At 30.1% G+C, this 21,976-nt stretch overlaps 1 protein-coding gene across 2 annotated transcripts in view; it reads left to right on the plus strand.

Moving 5' to 3' along the window:
- Positions 1-21,976, plus strand: part of LOC142331083 (uncharacterized) — a 282,018-nt gene that overhangs the window by 234,968 nt on the left and 25,074 nt on the right. For both annotated transcript variants that reach the window (XM_075376746.1, XM_075376747.1), the window contains exons 7-8: positions 14,751-14,962; positions 17,331-19,229. In XM_075376746.1, the coding sequence (XP_075232861.1) occupies positions 14,751-14,962; positions 17,331-19,229 (2,111 nt within the window). The remainder of the gene's footprint in view (positions 1-14,750; positions 14,963-17,330; positions 19,230-21,976) is intronic.

Genomic DNA, 21,976 nt, shown 5'->3' on the forward strand with positions numbered 1-21,976 from the left:
ATATATATATATATATATATATATATATATATATATATATATATATATTTGTTAAAAAACAAAGGGAACAGAATGTCTTGTCTTGCTTCTTTCTGGACTTCAATTTACCTTTCTTCATTTTCTAACGTAATTATGATTATTAAATTTTTATAAAAATTATATGATAACTTTTCTTACATTATACTTCAAACTTAATTTTTTTAATATATCTAAAATGTTTTCGTTTTAGGTTATTCATTTTTTTCTTTTTTAATTTCCATAACGTAGAGAAAGCTTTGTTATAGTGTTCATCTCAGGGTTTTACTCGTTTTCTTATGCTTTATCTGAAAATAAATTCGTAGTTCATTTATATAAATACACCCTTGTAAGAACCATAATGGATATTGAACGTCAGATTGTTATGTACCATTGAAACAAAGGTAATGTAAAAAAGCATTTAAAATAGAAAGAAATCTTTTTATTTAGTAAGATGGAGTTACACATGAAGAAAGCTTTTATTGAAATGTTATGTGTAGTATGTACTTCTGTATGGATGTGTACATAAAACAAATAAAAATAGTAAAGAACGGCTGGAAGAAGCTGTTGAAATGCGGGTAAAGAGGAAATTGGAAAAAATTAAATGAATAAAAAAGTGAAAAATGATAATATTGAATGAGAATAGAAGTTAGATAATATACTTGTGTGTGTGTGTGTGTGTGTGTGTGTGTGTGTGTGTGTGTGTGTGTGTGTGTGTGTGTGTGTGTGTGTGTGTGTGTGTGTGTGTGTGTGTGTGTGTGTGTGTGTGTGTGTGTGTGTGTGTGTGTGTGTGTGTGTGCGTGTGTTGTGTTAGTTACAGAATTTTTAATCTTTACAACCTAAATTAATGAACTGTGTACGCTCCGACATGATGATACAGGAGCAACTGACAAAACAAAGCACAAAGCAAAGCAAACATACAGCACGCAACAACGCCTAAATAATCCGAGTACACAACAACATTATTTAATATTGTTTACGTATATACAGCCTAAATTAGTAGTTACCACACCAAACTAACGAAGATACTGATTACTAATAATGAAAAGAATCGTGAACGAATCGTTTCTTCCGAATCGATTCTTTATATTAAACGAAGGAATCTGGAATCGGTATGCAACAAAAACCGATTCTGTTGACGATTCTCAACAATGAATTGAATAGGCGATAGGAGACCAAATCTTTCTCAGTTACGATTCTATTCATAGCAGTATTTCTTAAGGAGTCGAATAAGAGTTGAAAAGAGAAGAATCGAAGTCATTTAGTAGGTATGCATCAGTTGGGTCGAACAGGTGTATGAAGAGAAATGAATCGCTAAACAAGGGTGAAGAGAAAGAGAGCATGCGCATTAGAGTTTACATTACTGGTATTGGTGTTAAGGAAAAGAATCATTGAATCGGACGAACGATTCTTTTTTTACGAATCCTTTCTGAGAATCGAATCTAAAGAATCGATTCCTGAAAAAGAATCGTTTATCGCACCACTACTGATCACACAAGGAGCACGCTGCAATTTTAATTCACTAGACCCTCTTCTCTTTTTTTCTGCGCCAACGCCGTTCTAATGTAGGTAGCTACGGCAGTCCCCACGCCTCTTCACCTCTGAGCATAAACCTGCAGATATTATCGGGGTCTAAGAGGCCTACCTCCGTCACTAACTTCTTTCCGGCTCCCACCTCGAACATTCGAAGACAGTGTGCTCAGCATAATCTGCCGCCTCCGCGCGATAAACATATGCAGAGGTGTTTCTTTTTCCTATTTTAGAAAGATATGCGTTGAAACACCCGTACCTCAAAAGGAACAGGGATAGCTAGTCTCAGTTGTTCTGCTAGCCCTGTACGAAGTTACTGTGAGACGGAGTGATTTTGGTGTGTTAATAATGAACAAAAAAAATTTAAATCCGTTGACTGTGAGGTACGATCGATCATACATTTTGTTTTGAAAGTGCAAGGTGTTTGTCTGCAGATTCATCGTCAAATTACTGCCGTATAAGATAACAGCAGTGTAATGAATGAAGGAAACGTAAGGAAATGGGATTGATTATTTACGGAAGGAAGAACATCTCTTCTTAACGTGCAACGTTCAGGACGCCCTACCCTCATTACAGAACGGCTGAAAAAGTATATCAACAGACATGTTGAAGAGAACCGGCGTTTCATGTTAGACGAACGTACTGATAAATTTCCTGTATATTCACGGTCTCTGTTACATGAAATTGTAACTGTTTACCCAAATTACCTTAACAGATTGTTTCCAAGAATCTTGATAAAAAATTAAAAAAGACGCAGGTTTGCAGTTCTGTCATTATTTGAGCGGTACCGTAGAGATGTCGATGAATTACTGGATCACATAGTAACTGATGAACCGTGGGTCTCGCATTACACACCGGAGAGTAAACGTCAATCAATTCAATGGAATCAATCTCGATGGCCTTCAAAGCCAAAACAGATTTAAACAATCTCTTACAAAAGCAAAATGATGTTCTCAATTTCTTAGGATCGCCACAGAATTTTACTGTACGAGTTTAAACCTCGCGGAGAGACAATTTTTCTGAAATTTTTATGAAACTTCGTCGAGCAATCCAAAATCGCCGGTGTGGTCTTTTGACTCGTGGAATGTGTTTGCTTCGTGATATTGCACATGCTGCGGAATACTTGTGAACTTCTCAAAGATTTCGGATGGGATGTTTTTGATCATCCTTCGTACAGTTCAAATCTTGCTCCAAGCGATTTTCACCTGTTTACAGAACTGAAGGAGTTTCTTGTCTGGAACCGTTACAAAGGTGACGACGACGTAAAGACAGTTTGTAAATGGTTTAACAACTTAGTGGTGAGAGTTGGTTATATTTATAGTAAACAGTATAGACAGGTTTTTTGAGTACTATTTCTAGTTTATAACAGTGCAAGCCGTTTGAAAATAATTTATTTTTTACGAATAACATCAATTTTTCTGGTAAGGTTTTTTTTTGTTTTTTCTTTGTTTTGAATAAATCTAAAGTTTGTTCTGCATTTTTTAACAGTAAAATAAATTCAATTGTTTTAAAACTTTAATTTATCCTGTCTATACTGATTACTGTAGCTATAATCAACTCCCACCACTAAGCTGTAGAAGTGGGGTGCTTCCAAAGTAGAGATGTGTAGAGCTACCACATAAGTAGGGGACGTAGTGTTCTCATGTGGTACATTTACCATATCAGCAGTGAAAGGGATTTAATGAACTGGCGGCAGAGTTCTTTGACAACGGCGTACAAAGCCACATTTTGAGAAATGCTTGAACTAAGGAAGTAATAAGGTGGAAAAATAGCTTAAAAAGTGTAGATTGTGATACGAATATTAAAGTTATATATATAATAAATAAAAAATAACTGGGAGATGGCTAAAAGAAAAATATAGCCAGTGGGGTCGAAGCGCGGAACCGTGTAGGGCCAGGGAGGTAACCCTTTTCTGAGGACGTCTTGGCCCGGTCACATGCAAGAGTGACTGGGTCGGGAGCTCTGATGAAGCATTAAGGACCCTTGAGGGTCGGTGGTGTATGCATGAAGGCATACTCGAACCCCGACTAGGAGTAGCGATGGGGAGGGTAGCCCTCCTGGGGAGAGGCATCACGGCATCCAGAAGCGGAGATCGTGTTACTTCAGTGAACCAGGAGGGACCCCGTTGGGAAGGTCCAGTGAATGGACAATGTTGAAGGGTGGTGGCTAGATATCGCCGCGTCACATATGGTCAACCGAGGCAACGTTTTTTAGGCGGTTACCGGTTGGCTTGGTATGGTTAAAAAAGAAAAAAATTATAACACAAAAACAGTTTTTACTTTCTGGAGGAAGAGATGATGAAGAACCAGCCTCAGGGCTGATAACCGTATATTTTTTCCTCCCACTATTCCATCAAACCGGTACGCAAAGGCTTGTTGCTATTAATTTCTGAAAGATTAAATAAAACTGATGTATAAAATTTACTTCTTTAATTTTATTTATTCGCATAACGGAAAAAACGCGTATATTTCATTTAGTAAGGAGGAAACAGGCAGGATAAATGTAGGCTGCTTTCTCAACCTACGTTTTCAGAAATGACCTGATTACATACCCTACTTCTTTCCTCTCCTACATTTCTAACTGTTATTTAACTTTGTACTTATGTGGGCCTGGCTATAAACCTTTTAGCTCTCGTTCTGTTCTTCTGTAAATTATTCTAATTAATAATTTGAAATAATGAGATGTTAAATTCAAAAGTTATTTTTTACAATTTATAAACAAAATGTTATTTTAATTGAATTTATTTGCTTACTTATTCAGAAAATGATACTTCAACAGTAATGATTATTATTAAAAACAATCTTATATAATTTTAAAAATAAATTCACCGTGATCTAAAAAGTCAGTTTAGATTTTGTAACGGAAGGGAAATTTCGGTTTTAAAATTGAAGCAATTAGCTATTATAATTACTAATCAGTGCATTTTTACCCGTACATTTTTACTTCTTTGTGCGAAGTAAAGAAAGTATTATGATCGCGAAAAATTTCGGTTTTCAGATTTCAACGGAAATATCCATTTTGACCATCCTTGAATCCATTTTGATTAGTTTCAGAGTGACGTCTGTATGTATGTATCTCGCATTATCTCAAAAACGATGAGCCGTAGAATGTTGACATTTTGGATTTAGGACTGCTGTAACATCTAGCTATTCACCTCCCCTTTTTATTGTAATTGACTGGACCAGTAGTGTCCATAAAAGTCCGAAATCCAATTTTTTTGATTTTGGACTTTTTCTTAACTGCAGTAATGAGCCCTCATTGAGAACTTTTCAGCTATCATAAGCAGTACGCATTTTCATCGGTTCCAGAGTTATAGCCAAATAAAATTTTAATTAATGAAATATTTGGTCTTACAAGGAGAAGGCACATCGGTTGGAATCAGACTTCATCTCTTTTTTTTAACTTTTTTTTAAATGTAAATGTATTTATTTATTAATAATTATTAGCCTCTCATTGTTAAACATTTTTACGATAAATAATAATAATAATAAAAAAATATGAGAAAATATCACAAGTTGTTAATGAAATAAAATTTTATGTATTTTTTATTTTTTTTAAAATGTGTATATAATTTAATAGGCGTACAAGGAAGTCATGTGGTGTCCACATCAGATATTTATTTTTGTGTTGAGAAAAATAGTTTTTAAGTACATAACACAGAAATATATTATACGCTTCAATTTTTGTGGAAAAATAACAACGACACTGCTATCATCTGTAAAGAATTCAATACAAGATTTACTAATTCTCAGTTTACAGTCTCACCCGACCCTTCAACATTTGCTTTTGTTGAATATAAAATCTGAAAATACTGTAGACAATTAAGATCAGATAGATATAAATTATTTTCACTTTAGAAAACAAATAATTTGTTGGGGAGACATTAAAGAGCCACAGAACATCAACCAGAAAGCCTTCTGCTATATTGGAAATATCCACAAGTTTCCTAAAGATTCTAAAGGAAAAAGTGTCTCGACCAAGTTCGGCACTTCCATCATATACTTGTGAAGATAATTTTGAATGGAGGATGCTTCTTTGTGAAGCTCATCCTTGTTTCGCTAACCCAGTAGATACGGTCTGCCAGCCTCCGTGGTGCGAGTGGTAGCATCTTGGCCTTTCATCCAGAGGTCCCAGGTTCGAATCCCGGTCAAGCATGGCATTTTCATACGCTAAAAAAAACCATCATTCATCTCATCCTCTGAACCAATACGTAACGGTGGTCCCGGAGATGAAAAAACCACGCTTCAAATTAAGTCGACTAATAAACGATACGATTGTGTTTAATTTTATTGAAATCTTCATGTAATTTACGTAGAGTTTATGTTTGATGTAGGATCACAACAAAAAAACGAACAATTGATATTTTAATCTTTGAATGGAAATGTAATGTGATTTTTAAATTACCGATCAAATTTTTCCCTGAATGAATAAGGACATTGTGAATTATTAGAATAGTTTAACTTATTCATATGATTTTGATGTTTTATAATTTTTTATTCTAAAAAATCGTCAAAGACATGGTATTTTCGTCAAATCCAAATGATCTAAAACGCCTAAAATTAATTATTTGATGACTCAGTCGACTTATTAAAACAGGAAAAAATTTATGAAAAAATATATAATTCTGTGTTTACGCGAAAGTGTAAACACAGAAGAACACTTCCTATGAAGTGTTTTAAATCTATAATAAAAAAAAACTTTTTTGATTTTTTTTAATGATTTTTTTCTAAGAGTAAAATTTTATTATATTTATCGTATAATTTTATTCTAATTCTTTATACAAAAGTCACTGCTTACGTAAGCATTATTATAAAACCAAAAAAAAAACAAAAATTGTCAAATCTAAAAAGAAAAATAATTGTGTTAAAATGTCTGAAAATGATAATAAAAGGGTTATTTATTTGTTTTTTTCTTTTATTATGGAAAAGAAAATTGTATTTGACGAGTATACTGTAATATATTTGGCACAGATATTTACATTGCCTTCTTTATAACTTGTGATGCGATTGCACGCTTTTATCGTAAGCTGCTTTAATAAGTGTGTATATAACGATCAATTTTATTAGGTGGCTACATTGCGAAACCTTCTTTGATCGACTAAGGCCACATTCAACGTCATTTTATACATTTTTTTACGTCATACGGTTTTTTTTCTGTGGTGTCATTTTTTTCCCAATTAACAACTCTTAAGTCTTTTATAGAATATCGGTTATAATATAATATGCATAATTAAGAATTTTTATTTAATTATTTAATATTATTTTATCTTTTTAACTGAGAATATTTATTTTTATTATTTATTTATTTTTTTTTTATAATAATTTGCTACAAAGAATATATAAATTTATATTGTACTGAATTAATCATTTTAATGTAAAATCTATTGATGTTTTCATTTTCATCTTTTATTTATTAAACACACATCATTATCATCATCATCTATTGATAATGATATTATAATGATTTATTATATAATAATAAATCTACAAATTTTATCCGAAGACTTACAGAAATTATAAATTTATTTTAATAACAAAACTCTTAATAACTCAACACAAAAATATAAACTTACCCTATTGATTCCCTATTCATAAATATTAATATTTACTTCCCAAAATTAAACGATTTTCATTACCTTTATATAGGACAAACTGGTAGATCACGTTGCATTCAAAACTCATAAAATTGTGGACACAATGTTGAATACAGTTGTATATGATTAATTCCTTAATTTTAACAAATTACAAACTAATACAAACATAAAAATATTTGATATATTTCGAAAAGGTAACAAATAAAACATTACAAACAAATTTTCACATTTCTGAAGAAAAACTCGAGATAAAACATTACACGCTCTACTTTTATAGATTTAAAAAAAGAGAGGATTCAAAAAGTCCTCTTCACTTTAAATAATAACCCTACATTTTATGTTCCCCTCTAATATTACTTTCAAAATTCCACCACATATCTTAAAACAACACTGTAATCTACAGGTTGTCCCATAACTTTCCATACATAGAACACATAAAAATAAGTAATAATAAAAATAAATAAAATGGTTTTCATAAGAAGAAAAGAGATAATATATTATACAGTTTTAAATTTGTCTCTTGAACTATGTAATCTTCTTATTTTTTTTCCTGTTTAGCCTCCGGTAACTACCGTTCAGATAATACTTCAGAGGATGAATGAGGATGATAATATGTATGAGTGTAAATGAATTGTAGTCTTGTACATTCTCAGTTCGACCATTCCTGATATGTGTAGTTAATTGAAACCCAACCACCAAAGAACTCCGGTATCCACGATCTAGTATTCAAATCCGTGTAAAAATAACTGGCTTTACTAGGACTTGAACGCTGAAACTCTCGACTTCCAAATCAGCTGACTTGGGAAGACGCGCTCATCACTAGACCAACCTATGTATTCGGAGATAATTTATCTACATAATAGAAAAAACTATTTTTTCAAAATATAAACTATTAAATTGCCATATGTGGTTATTTGTGTACCTCGTGGAAACTAAAGGATTGAAGATCTGTGCTGGCACACAAAAGTTGGGATTACAATGAAAGAATAAAAATTATATATATATATATAGAATAAAAATAATATATATATATATATATATATATATATATAAAATTAATTAATTAATTAGCTGTCTAGACTCAATGATAGCGCAATTACTTTTTTTTTTAAAAAGAGATGTTCTGAATTTCGGGATATATATATATATATATATATTTTTAAATAAAGTATTTTTAAATATGTATTTTTTTAAATAAAGTTTTTCTCACAATGAGTCAACCTGAGGTACATCAAAATCACGCGGTACGAGTGCCGTTCGGAAAGTTCTGAGCCTGAAAAAAACACAAGATTTTCCGATAGAAAAGATTTCAAACACAAGATTTTTAACGTAGTCACCTTGCAGTTTGATACATTTAGATAAATAACTTTCCAAATTATTAATACCCACGGTATAATTCTATTTGTCCAACTGCAAAATAAGCGGTTGTCTCAGCTTTGACCTCGTCATTTATTTGAAGTGAATCATTGTCCAGCAACCCATTTCTTCAGGTTTGGGAAGAGAAAGTAATCGCTGAGAGTTAAATCTAGCAAATATGGCGCATCTGACATCAATTTGAAGAGTAGGTCATGAGGTTTTGCAGCGACAACCCGAAATGTTTGTGTGTAGGCGCATTATTGTACTGAAAGAGATCTTGACTAGATATGAATATTTAACCTGAAAAAGTACCCTTCAATCGGTCCAGAAATAAAGCATAAACCTCGCCGGTGACGGTCCTTCCTTTTATAGGTAGTTTCTATAGGTGTTTCTATAAACACCACATCACAAGAATAAAAAAAAAAGCACCCATGACTTTTCGTGCAGATGAAGCCTTTCTCGTTGTTCTTGACGCACTTTATCTGTTTTCACCCACTGTTTGATTAATATTTGGTTTTTGGCATTTAATGGTGAATTCATGTCTCATCAACTGTTACAAAACATCGAACAAACTGAACAGAATCGCATTTAAATAAGGCTAAAAATCCTTAACAGGTGTTCAGTCAAATGAGTTTTTTGTCGACTGTTAATAAACGCCAATCCCATCGAGCGGAAAGCTTTTTCATAGAAAAAACATCGTGTAAAATGTAGTGAATATGATCTATCGAAGCGTTTGTGATATCGGTAAGCTCGCATTCCTTCATTCGTCGATCATTTAATATGGCATTTAGATTTCTGCGACGTTTCCATCGATCGTAGAGGATTTTTTGGCGTCTCGGACGTTCATCATCTTGAATGGATGTAATACCACGTTTAAACTCAGCAGCCACTTTTTTACTGTCGAGAATCCTTTAAAGTGGAATGTAAACCTTTTTTTTGTGTGTTCGTCAGGGTAAACCTTTTAAATTATTTTATTGCAGTTCGAACTTCAGTATTATCCATTTTTCAGACTTTCTCGATTGCCAGAATAAAAAAAAAATAAATAAATAAATAAAATAATGCTGAAACTTGGCAACGCATCATTACTTGATCATATTTGCGCCATTTTTGTATCGGGTCGAGAACTTTCCGAAGGAGCATGGTATGAAAGTTTAGTTGAAAAATTCTTTGTTTATGACAAATAATTCTACTTAAAATTTAATTGTGATCTTAAATGTAAATAATCTTTTTTTTTTAAACTGTATTTTGATTGTCAAGCTACGGTTCAATCAAACAGTTACTGGAATTATATGTTCCATTTACCCATTCATAAACGGTTAAAAATTATCTTTATTTGTTAGGTATCTTAATTAAAAATATGTATATTTAATAGAATTGTACGTTCTTAAATATAAACATAAGGATAAGTTAAAATTTTTAGTTTATAAATATCAGTATTTATGATTAATTTTTTTTTTTTGCTCAATTTCTTTATTTACAACCAGCTTCTGATATTAAAGGTATAAGTAAGTCGCATTGCAGACTGTCACTTGAAACAAGATCATCCAATGATAATTCTTAACTAATACAAAAACAATATAAATAAATACAAGATAGATAATATTAATAAATACTAGTAACTATGAAATAGCCTAACCTAATATAACCTAAAAATAACCTAATATTTGGTAGAGTCTTTGAACATAGGTAAATATCTTCACACCATTAATCAATTCACGTATGTAAACAGAACCAAAAACAGTTTTTTGTGAACGCCTTGAAATTAGGCGTTCAAATCATGAATCTATGTATTCATGGATCTCAGTATTCCTCGCAAACCATGGCACTTGGGTTATATTCCGTAGTATTTTATTTTATTATGTTGAATGATCTCTAAATTGCTGTTACTAGTTGTGCCCCAGAGTTCAATTCTGTTAAGTCCACATCGGCTTCAAGAAAGCCTTGTAAATCAGAATCTCGTTAGATAAAGAAATTTGAGCTCCCTTACTCCTATTCAGTACATCTATTTAAACTTAATTTCTAGCAACTTCTTTTTCTCTCTTACATGAGCACCAAATAATGATCTGTCAGCTTACTTTCTTGTTATCTTGAAAAATTTGTTTAAAGAGGTTGTAAGAGATGAAATTAACTTCGATTAGAATACAAGTGGGCACAATAATTGTTTAATAATGATGACAACTTCAGCATTTATAAATGATTTAATAAAACAGTACAATATAATTTTAAATTAATGATTTTTTAAATCAATTTCAACAATGGAAGAGGTTCTCAACTGTGATTAGTGTTATCTTATTGTATTCTTAGGTAATTCAACTGCTAAGGTATATCTGATAGTTTTGGTCCACTTTGTTTATTTTAGTTTGTTATTATTTACCATGTCTCTTGAAAAATTCTGATTTAATTACCAGTAATGTGACTTACAGGAGACCAGTAACCCCAAATGGATAATTTTATATCTGGTGACAGCTTTTAGAAAGGAAAGAAACTTGATTTTAAGAGGTTAATGTAAGAGCTTGAGGAAAACGATGTATTATGTTACAATTGTTTTTTGATTTATCCAAATTAGTTAGGATATTTGTTTTTTGATTTTAGTGAAAATTTAATAGATTATATTTAATTCAGTTGGTAATTTTATGATTTCATGTTTATTAGATTGCTTTTCAAAAGACTTGCAGCCAAAAGTATAAGCAGCAGTTAATTAAGATGTCTCATATGTCTCAAGAAAAATAAATATGATCTCCGATGACTCATATGAAAAATAAAAATTAAATTTTTTTTTTTATTATTTTATTTTTATGACCTTAGGCATGTTCTTACATAATATTTTAGTAATAAAAATAATATATGAAAAAATATTAGACCTTTGTGGGAATCAAACCCATAAACCTTGACCTAAGAAAAGGATAAATTTTTTTCAAAGCATATTTTTTCTTTTTTTTTAAGAAACTAACCTTCTCCAATTGTGCTAAGTAAAAGTAGAGTCAATGAAATTAATTTATACTTTCCTGGCAATTGTGGTATAGAATAATCACTATAATGGAGAAAAATTATGGTTTATTTTTTTACATGATTTGATGTTTTCAGGTCTCCTAAATACAAAAATGTAAAAAAATAGGTTGAAATGCTGCTGCTTGAATGTGTTTGTGTGTTGGCATAAATTTTGCTTAATTATTTTGTAATGCATGAATATTTAATATTGAAATTTAGTATTGTGAATCATTTATGCGGAGAATTGAAATTATTACATTATAATAAATGTCACATAAGGGTATTACAAAATAATTATTTTTTAATTCATGGGGTTAAATACAGCCTATAAAATTTTGAAAAATCTCAATACTTTTCTATACTTCTTTACGGTTACGTTTGACAATGATAAGTATTTTTTGAGATCAAAGTTTAAGGAATTTAAATGCTATTATAATATAATATCCTAAATAATGATGCAGTGAAGTTTTATTTATTTTTTGATATGAGTAAAGTGTAATTATTGTTGGGAAACCCTTTGATTTTTATTACTTTGTTTATTGTTGCACATTACAAATGCAATAAAAAACTATCATTTAATTTTCTGTAATTTCTCTTATAATCACGTCAATAAAGTCAGTGTTAATAATTAGGTCAGTAAGGTTATATTTTAAGCATTTTTAAGACATTTCTTTTGTTATTAACACATTAATTATTGTTGTTTTATTGGTTAATGTTGATATATTTTTTTTTAACCAGTGAAGCACTGTGTTTGTTAACGTTTTTTCTTTTCAATTTATGAACTTAAGTACAAGTTAATGGGAAAATACTATTTTGACTTAAAATCAGTGAAGAAGGTTTTCTTGAAAGAGAATAGTTTATTTTATTTTTTTAATTTATCTGCAATATCAATTTTTTTCAACAAGCAACATAAATGCTTTCTTTTAAATTTATCTTGTAATTTCTTTTTCTTCGTTTCTAATGGCATATTTCAGTAACCAGTTCTCATCATCAAGTGCAATTGCAATTTGTGGTGATAAAGTACTTACCAAAATACAAAAAATTATATGTAGTGTGTAAATTACACAAAATATATTTAAAATACATGATTGTACAAGTTGACTGGCAAGACTTGCAGAAACTTTGTTACGAGATGTCTCTGAAGCAACTCTTCTTTGGTAGCAGTCATTGAACTGTGTATCTATAAGTCTTCTACTAACTATTTTTAAAGTAATATGTTTACTATGCATATATTTTTTATATTTCCTACTTTATCAAAAATCTACAATAATTAACTAGTTCAATCAAACCTGATGATGAGGAATAGTTATCAAAACATGTAGTTAGACACAAAGAAAGAAGCTGAAAAACATATTTAAATCAAGTCATTTAGAAGAATGTTTAAATATATTAAAGCAACTTGTAGAACATGAAAAATTAATTTCAAATTAATGTACTTAATGAATATGTTAGGTTAATAAAAAAAAGGTTTTTTATAATTAATAATTTAAACATAATAATCTTCAGTTATAATGGTACTTAAAATTAGTATTACATAGTAGAGATTATTACAATTAAATTAGAGATTATTATTTAATTATGGAAAATTTTTATAAAACTCAGGTTAGTCAAGTTAAAATTTTACTGTTACTATTATTATTATTATTATTATTGATCCTAGACTACAGCATCCTACTGTTCATCAGAAACTTCTCTGGAATTGTTTAATACATATACTCATCTCCATGTAATGTTAAATTTACCAGCTAGCATCTTTTCTAAAGATCTTTTGTTGGACATCTCACTACATAAACTGTTACCTATATTCAAAGTTTTTTTTTTTTTTTTTTTTACAAGAAACCACTCATAACAATCCATTGTTATGATTCATACCACTAAAATGTTTTACAAAGATTAATTTCTGTTTTTTATTCTTGTGTTAATGTTGCATTTTAATCTCAGTTTTACTATTCATAACTCAACAGAGTTTTATATCTTCCTTATAAATCATCACAATAATTTTTTTTATCAGAAAAGAGGAACCATTTTTGAAATTGTATACCAAGTACCAGTTAGATTACATGACATGAATTATAAATTTTTTTGCATTGTTAATTAGGTATTTTATTTAACATCTCATAGTTCATACTAACTATACTATGATGTATATAAATCTGGTGGCCTAACTAACGATTGTAGAAAGTTGACATGAGACACAAAATAAATAAAGATTGCATAACCTTTCATGAGAATAACAAATTTTTCTTTATAAGACCTACTATGGAAAATTAGGAATGAAGTGGTTTCCCATTGTCTTTTTCATTGAATTGCATGTACTGTTGCCCATCAGCATAACTCCACTAAAATTTAGATGGTATTAAACCACATAAATAAAACATTCACTCTATTTATCACAGATTGGTTATTGGCTATATACTTATAATAGTAAGTCAAATTAATAATAATAGTTGCTTTAAGAAAGCAACTCTGACTAATATTGACTGTATCTCAGATTTTTTACATGTGTCACACCCTAACAGAGACTGAGATAAAAAATGTACCTGTAGTAGGAACAACACAGTTTACCTCTCTCTATAGGAAACAATTCATTATATACACAGTCCCCACTCTACTAATGGAATGTAGCATGATCCTAATAAAAATCATGGAGATTTAACTCATATATCTGCTAATAATATACAAGAAATTTTTTTTTATTACAAAATTTAATATTATCTTAATTCATTACAAAATAAGAAATTGCCAGTTTTATGACAGGCAAGTTCATTCCCTGTTATATTGCATGTGTGTCTGTAAAGTGTTTCTCTTTAGTTATGGTATGGTATAAACAAGAAGCAGGACTGAATTACCTTTCAACCCTTCTTGATAAGTTATTAAGGGCTTAAATGTTCAAAAGCACTTAAGTACAGCAATATCTTGACAAACAACCACCTTATTTACTTTCAACCCACATGGCTAGTGAAAAACATATCTGTTTTTCATTAGGCATACAAGCAGTAAATTTTTCACTAAAAGTAGATTACCTATTTTTGAATTTTAATTAATTCATTTTGGGATTTAGTAAGCTGCAAGTATACCCATTTACTCAAGGAATATAATTGCTTATGGGTTCTAATTCAACAAAGGTTCAGAAGTTTTGTAGAAACTGAATCAATCATTCAAAGTAATTGGTGTTGTTGAATATTAAAAAAAGTTCCACCATTAGCAATAATCTTAATTGTTACAATTTGAAATTAATATTTATATGCAATGTTGATTTTTTTTTCAGAATGTGAATCACTTATTCGAAAGATGTTAGTGTTGGATCCTAGCAAAAGATACAGTATAGATCAAATAAAAAGGCATCGCTGGATGTTAGAAGAGACACCTCGCCTTCTTCCAAGTGTAACAACACCTGGTGTCGATTGCAAGGCTGAACCAAATGAACAGATATTACGGTTAATGCAGAGTCTTGGAATTGATGCTGTAAGAACTCGTGAGGTTAGTTTTATTTTTATTATTATTACGATTTATTTTAATAGTTCATTTTATAATCCTTTTTTTAAAAGCTTTAAAGTATTCATTATTTTCAAAGAAAATGCTAAACTGCATCCTTACAGCCAGGTAGTTCCATAACATGTGCAATATAGCAGAAAACAGCATCATGTGATATAAATGGAAGTAAGGCAGAAATAGTTTAGAAACTAATTCCATGTTTAATGACATGAATTTCACTCCAAAATCAGAAATTAGTGTAACTATTCTGAAGATAACAACCACCCCATACCAAGTTTACTGAAGAAAGAGAGGAGTAAAGTGGTTTCCAACTACCTTTTCCATTAGCCAAACATATTACTGGACATTAGCTTACCCAAGCCCATTAAAATGCAGGAGATACTCTGGTTTAAAGTGACACTTTTATTCTGTTCATTGCCGGGATTGGATATATAGTGAACATCATAATTACTATCAGAGAAAATAACTGTGACTGGTGATGCTTTTATCTCAAACATTTTACATCCATCACATTCAGAAGATAGACTGAGATAGACAGTGTAAACAACAAATTAATTTCCCCTTCTGTTTAGAAACAACGCATTACATGTATTGCCTCTCCTCAGTATACTAGTTGTTGCCCTTAGGATGGGTAACTGCATGCTATTAGAATTTAATGAATGGCAATTGTACAAGAGGGTTAGCTTTAATGTAGTATGGGCATTAATCACTAGTTACTGCCTTAAATTAATCAAAGCTTAATCCATTAGCAAATTCACCTTGTTTTACATTTTACTGAAGCGGATGTGTGGTGCTTTAAGTGCTTTAATATTGTATCAGGATAGTGAATCTAATAAACTACAGAATTACCTTACCTTTTTAAAGTTAAATATTTATTTTAATGTATAATTAAAGATTGTAATTAATATTATATAATAATTATATTACATAGAAATAAATGTATTCTTTTTCCCATTAAATTATGGGTGACCTTTATTATAACAATTAAAAAAAAATTTTCAAATAGAAATATAATCATAACACCAGCTCTGTTTGTGTGTTTTACATCTCCCTCTCCCTCTTCCTCTATCCCTTTCCCACTCCCTCCCCCTCCCACTCTTTCTGTAGAATTGTTTTTGTATTTTATCATGTGAAACAAGGTCTGTTTTAATTTTATCTTTAGATATTTCTTTTGTATAGCAACATATCTTCTTAGTGCATATACTTCTGATACACTTGTTTTCAATTAACTTATTTTTTACCATTTTTTTTTCCTTTTGAACACCTTACATATAAATAAAAAAATTATGAACATAAGAAATACCTTACATGGTAGTAGTTGTAGTATTTTCTTTATAGGCATTATTAAGTCAATGATATCCAGTGTTCCTGGAAACAGTGCTTATGATATTGAAAATACATTAAAATGATTCTTTTTTATCTATCTAAATTTCTGTAGTCAATTATGATTAAAAATTCCATCTTTTAACTTTTTTTCTAATTATCAATTTATTAATCCCATTTCATGGTAGATCTTAATTTTTATTCTCAGAGGTGCTGAAAGTAGCTCAAATGCAATTAACAAAATAGTTAACAATACTTATGGTATTCAAATTTATAAGTTGTAACTCTGCTGAATACAGTACAAACCAAATATTGCCACCCTGCATCTTGTTGGTTGTTCTGCCATCTTGCACTACCCAAAACATTTCAATGTTTTACTTATGATGTACACCACTTTCTGGGTTTATAAATTTATTCATAATGTTAACTTTGAAATGTTAGAATCAAAATGGTTCAAGTACAATACACTTATGAATCAAAAAAATTATGCATACCAAACAGGTAGTTTGATCATTTCCATTATTGTGCTGAAGGATTCATTGTGAATAATTATAGAAAGAATTATATCTGTTTCCAAATTCCATAGAATATCTTCAGTTATAGAGACATTTGCCAGCATTATTTTTCCTCTTCATAAACATGATTTATTGATTTCCACAACAAAAACATACACCAGCAGTACTTGAGAATGCTGTTATTTCAATACTGATAGTACATATCAGCATTAAACAGTAGAAAATACACTGGGAGATGTCAGTGAAATGTATGAAGAATTGTGCAATTTCTACCATTTAATTTTTCCACTTGCTGTGATTGTACATTAACATAAGCTGCCATTCAAGCAATGTAGGTTATGCAATCTTTTTTAAATACATTAAAATCTCAGTATCACACTGATTTACTTAAATTATTATTACTTTCAAATATTCTTTTTTAGGATTGTGTATGTTAAAAATATATTATCTTTATTTTTAAATATTATTTCAAATTATAGTATTAATATTTGATTTTATTTTAAACTCTGTTACAGTCTGTTCGTTGTGGTAGCTATGATCATCATGCTGCAATTTATTTTCTGTTGCTTGAGAGGTTAAGACAACATCGAAGTAGTAGTATATCATTAACTCAAGAACCAGTTACTTCTACGAGTACAAGTGGAGGAAGTGGAAAGGTTGCAGCTATTGAAGTAACTCAAGGGCAGAAACGTAGACCTAGTACTATAGCTGAACAAGCTATGAGAAAACTTGGATTAACAAGTATCGGACCTTTAACTAGTGTTGAACGAAGGCACAGTCCAGGTCCACAGACTAGTGCAGAAATGGAACAATTTCCTACAACACAACGGTCTAATAGTTTTAGCCGAGGTAGTCAACACCCACCTCCATTCAGAGAATCTGTTTCGAGCGGTTCACCACAACCTATCATACCATCTAGTCAGTCACAGTCTACTGCAACTCAAGGTTTATATCAACTTGGAGTTGGTAGCACTGAAGTTGTATCATCCTCTGATCTTACTCCAAGTTATTCAAAACTTCACTTTCCATCAGATATTACAACTTATTCGATGCCAAGGTATACAAATCCTTCCATCGGATCATTTTCTGGTGGTGTTTCAACATATACAAGGCCAGATAGTATGATGCCTCAATATTCAAGTTCAACTGATGAAGGTGTTGAAACAGATATGGAAGATAACATTCCTAGTAGCCACAGATCTCAGCAGAGACTTTCTTATGCTAGTTCCTCTTCTTCAAGTGGTGTTGGTGTCCATAATAAAAGTCTGAGTCAGCATCTTAGTTCTGATTCATCATGTTCATCTTCACATGTTTCTTCATTACAAAGTAATTTTTCAACATTTGAAACAAGTCTTGATTATCAGTTTGATCAGTTTGAATCTGACCTCGCTTCAAGTTTACCATCATGTACGAGTCCAGGAATTAACAAACCTTCTATTTCTGAAAATGTTGTTATTAGTACGAGTGCGATTCATCCTTTTATCTATGTAACAAGTAATAAGTCTTGGAGTCGTCATAGTCCACTGGCACATAATCAAAGCACTGGAGGCCATTTCACTCATAGAAATATTACGAGATCACCTGTTGATTTTAGAGAAGGTCGTCGAGCATCTGATGGATTGGTTGCACAACATGGTGGTGCAATACCAGGGGGGGTAGAAAAACAGCCAGGAACAACACAACAAGGTGGTACTATTGCATTTAATAGCCAAAAATTAAATGAAACTACAAAAGCAAAAGGTGTTATGGAATTACACTTACATTTAGTACAACGAGAACATCAAGCTTTACAAAGTCTTTATCAAAGTTCTGTACCTCAAGAAGAAATGGCTCAAAGGCAGTTACAACATTCAGAATATCGTAATCAAGATCAATCTAGACCAAAGAGAGTTGAAAATTTACCATATCCTCCCCTAGATCAACCACCATTACAACAAATGATGCAACATAGAATGTTGCAACAAAAACGACAAGGCTTCCAAAAACAAAGTACTGCATTTAATCAGCCTAATGTTAATGTTGATAATTCTCCTAGTAATTTATCTTTACTTTTAAGTAGAAGACAAATGTTAAGACAAGCATCATATAAATTAGCACAACAAACACAAATAGTTCCTCCATTGCCTCATCCTGATACAATTATCGAAGATAGCAGTAACGGAGCAGTTACAACATCACGTCAACTTCCAGTTCCACCTGGTGATCCATTACAAGGACTTATTGATAGTCAAGGACAAGAAAATTGGCAGTCTTTACAAAGTTCTATGGCCTCATGTCAGATAAGTGAACCATCACAACAGCCTCCATTGTGGTCTGGTGGTCAAACTACTGTCAATCTTTGTGACAGTCTACTAGTATCGTCTGTACCATGTACTTGGCAACCCGTCCAGGCTACTTCATGGGGTCAACATCAGGTAGCACATAAGTAATCTATACTTAGACAATCTATTTGAAAATTTTTTTTGTATTTTTTTTAAGTAATCTAATCTAATCTTTTTTATCAGATTTATTATTAATCATACTGACATCTAACCTAAATAATTATCCAATCGATTTAGATATAAATTCATTAAAATATAAAAACAAAATTAGATAACGTCTAAGGTATTAATAATGAAGTCGATAAATAATGAACATAATAAGCATAGGATTAAATTTAATTAAATAGAAATTTTAATCATTATTACCTATAACATTCATACTGATAATAATTATTAAAGATGATTACTTATAATTAACCATATAATATTTAAAGCTATTACTTCATAGATTGATGAATGAATACAATGTAAAATAGTGTATTTATTCACTATTCTACTTATTGTTTTTGTGCAAACTACACTAAAATGATGATAGTTCATTAAAGTGAATTCAATCATGCAAAATATACTAACTTTATTGAAAAAGTTATTTCTTACAAAAGATATTTTAATTTTTTAATTGATGATTCTAGTATAAATAATCTCTTCCTTATGCCCAAGTTACGGGATAAAATGATAATGGTAAGATGTGAATTCAAAGCCAAGAATTCAACATAGGACCTTCAGTATATCAGTCAGTTACTCTCACTTCATTTCAATTATTTAACTTTTTTGTTTGATTATATAAAACAAGTTTAATATCACAAAACATAATTTACACAAAGCATAACTAATAATTATTGAATTTATTTTACTTTTGACTACAGAATAGTTCCTATTATTTTTAGCCTATATTTTAGCATTATTTTTCATGAAAGCCTATTAATTTTTGTACAACACAGTTTTAATTCTTGATTTTTTTTTTGTGGGAACATTTATTATTTTTATAGATTGAGAATGTTACCAAATCAGTACAAATTCCTCCTATAATTCATTTCAAGTATAATATCCATTAATATATTGTAGTTTTACATTATTTAATTGTATAAATTTCAAATTTTTCTTTACTAAAATAAAAGTTTGAAGTGGACACTTTATGGACACAATTTAATTAAAATGAAAACTTTCAAAACCAATTAACGAGAAGCTTACTATTGCAAGAAAATAACTTGTCTAAATTACCACAAAGAAAAAATTGACAACTTTTTTGTATCATTGTAAACTACAACTAGTTTACACACACACACACCCACATGCACACACATCCACACAGCCATATGCAATGTGTACACATGTGCACACATGTGTGTGTGTGTGTGTGTATCAAGTGCATTTGCTGTTACAGGGGTCCTCAGTTTGATTTTGATTATCTTTAACATAGTAATGATTATAAATAAGATGTACTACAAAAAAAATCTTCATATAGTCGAAGATTTCTAGTTTTTTCTTAACAGTTCTTGTTAAATATCATTTTTATTTTCATTTCTCAGGTGCAACATCTACGATTTGGTTGTTTATTATAATTACAATATAAAAAATTTATGAAATGTAAAATTTAAATAAAAGTTTGATTAAATAATGTTTTGTTTAAATCTATTTCAGTTGATTAGAAGTTATTTATACAGAAACAAAAAATTTGTTTTATACTGATTATAACACAAACTTAGTTGAGATGCCTAGCTAGATAAGATATTTGGAAACCTTGCTTTAATTGGTAAATTTTCATCATTAGGAATTTTATTTTACTGCACATTCCTAGAACCAGTAATTTTTTCAGTATGTGCTACTTCCTTCAATATATGATGTGTTCTACTACTTTCTTATAGATACTCTTTCTTTTTAATTAACTTAAAAAGACATGACATTAAGAAAGGATGCTATTATCTTTAAATTCACTACTAATTTTTTTTTTTGTTAATTTGCGATTTATTGTAAAATATTTATACTGTGATTAGTGTAACCTACATTGTATTTTTAATAAAAATAACTATTGAATGCAGTTGGTATTGAAACTAACATTTGTTTTTAATTTTAGAAAGTATGAGTATATGTCTCTTAAGAGCAAGGCAACACAGGGTATTTTGTTACTAATATTTATATTAAGCATTTTCTTAACATTAAACAAACGTAGTCTTAACATTTTTTCTTTAATTCTGTGTTTTGGTGAAATCATATAATTATCATAATTCTAATAAAATTAATCTTTTAATTAACTATTTTTTATAATTTTCTTTTTTTAGCTTTGAAGAAATGTTAAAAGTTTTTTCTCATCACAATTTTGAAAAGTAAGATTAAAATGAAATTTTCAATGGTGTTTTAAGCAGTATAACATCAATAAAATAGAAATAATTTTACACTTTTTGTAGAAAATTCATTAAAATAAGGCGTTACCCGTTTGGTTGGTGTTTTGGTCATACAAGCTTTCAATTATTACTAAATAATTTGTTCTCATAAGGTAGCATTCTTTTTAATATCTCATATTTGATCCAACTCTAAATTTATTAAAAATGGTCTTAACCTAAAATGACCATATCTTACAAATTAAAGGTATGATTAATTCTTATTGGTGAATATTATCAACTTTTCTTCCTTATAGCAATTTCTTATTTCTAACTTTATGTATTAATTTTTTCATTTTTCTCCATATCAACATTTTTTTTAATGAAGTAACTAAATTTTTTTTTAATTTTTAGTGTACCTGTTTCATGCATGTATTGTGTAAGAACTCAATATAACCCACAAAACATTATAGTTATGCATTACTTTACCTTATTTCATGTTTAATTTTTCTTATCTCTCCA

This window comes from Lycorma delicatula, chromosome 10, assembly GCF_047948215.1.
Source record: "Lycorma delicatula isolate Av1 chromosome 10, ASM4794821v1, whole genome shotgun sequence".
NCBI lineage: Eukaryota > Metazoa > Arthropoda > Insecta > Hemiptera > Fulgoridae > Lycorma > Lycorma delicatula.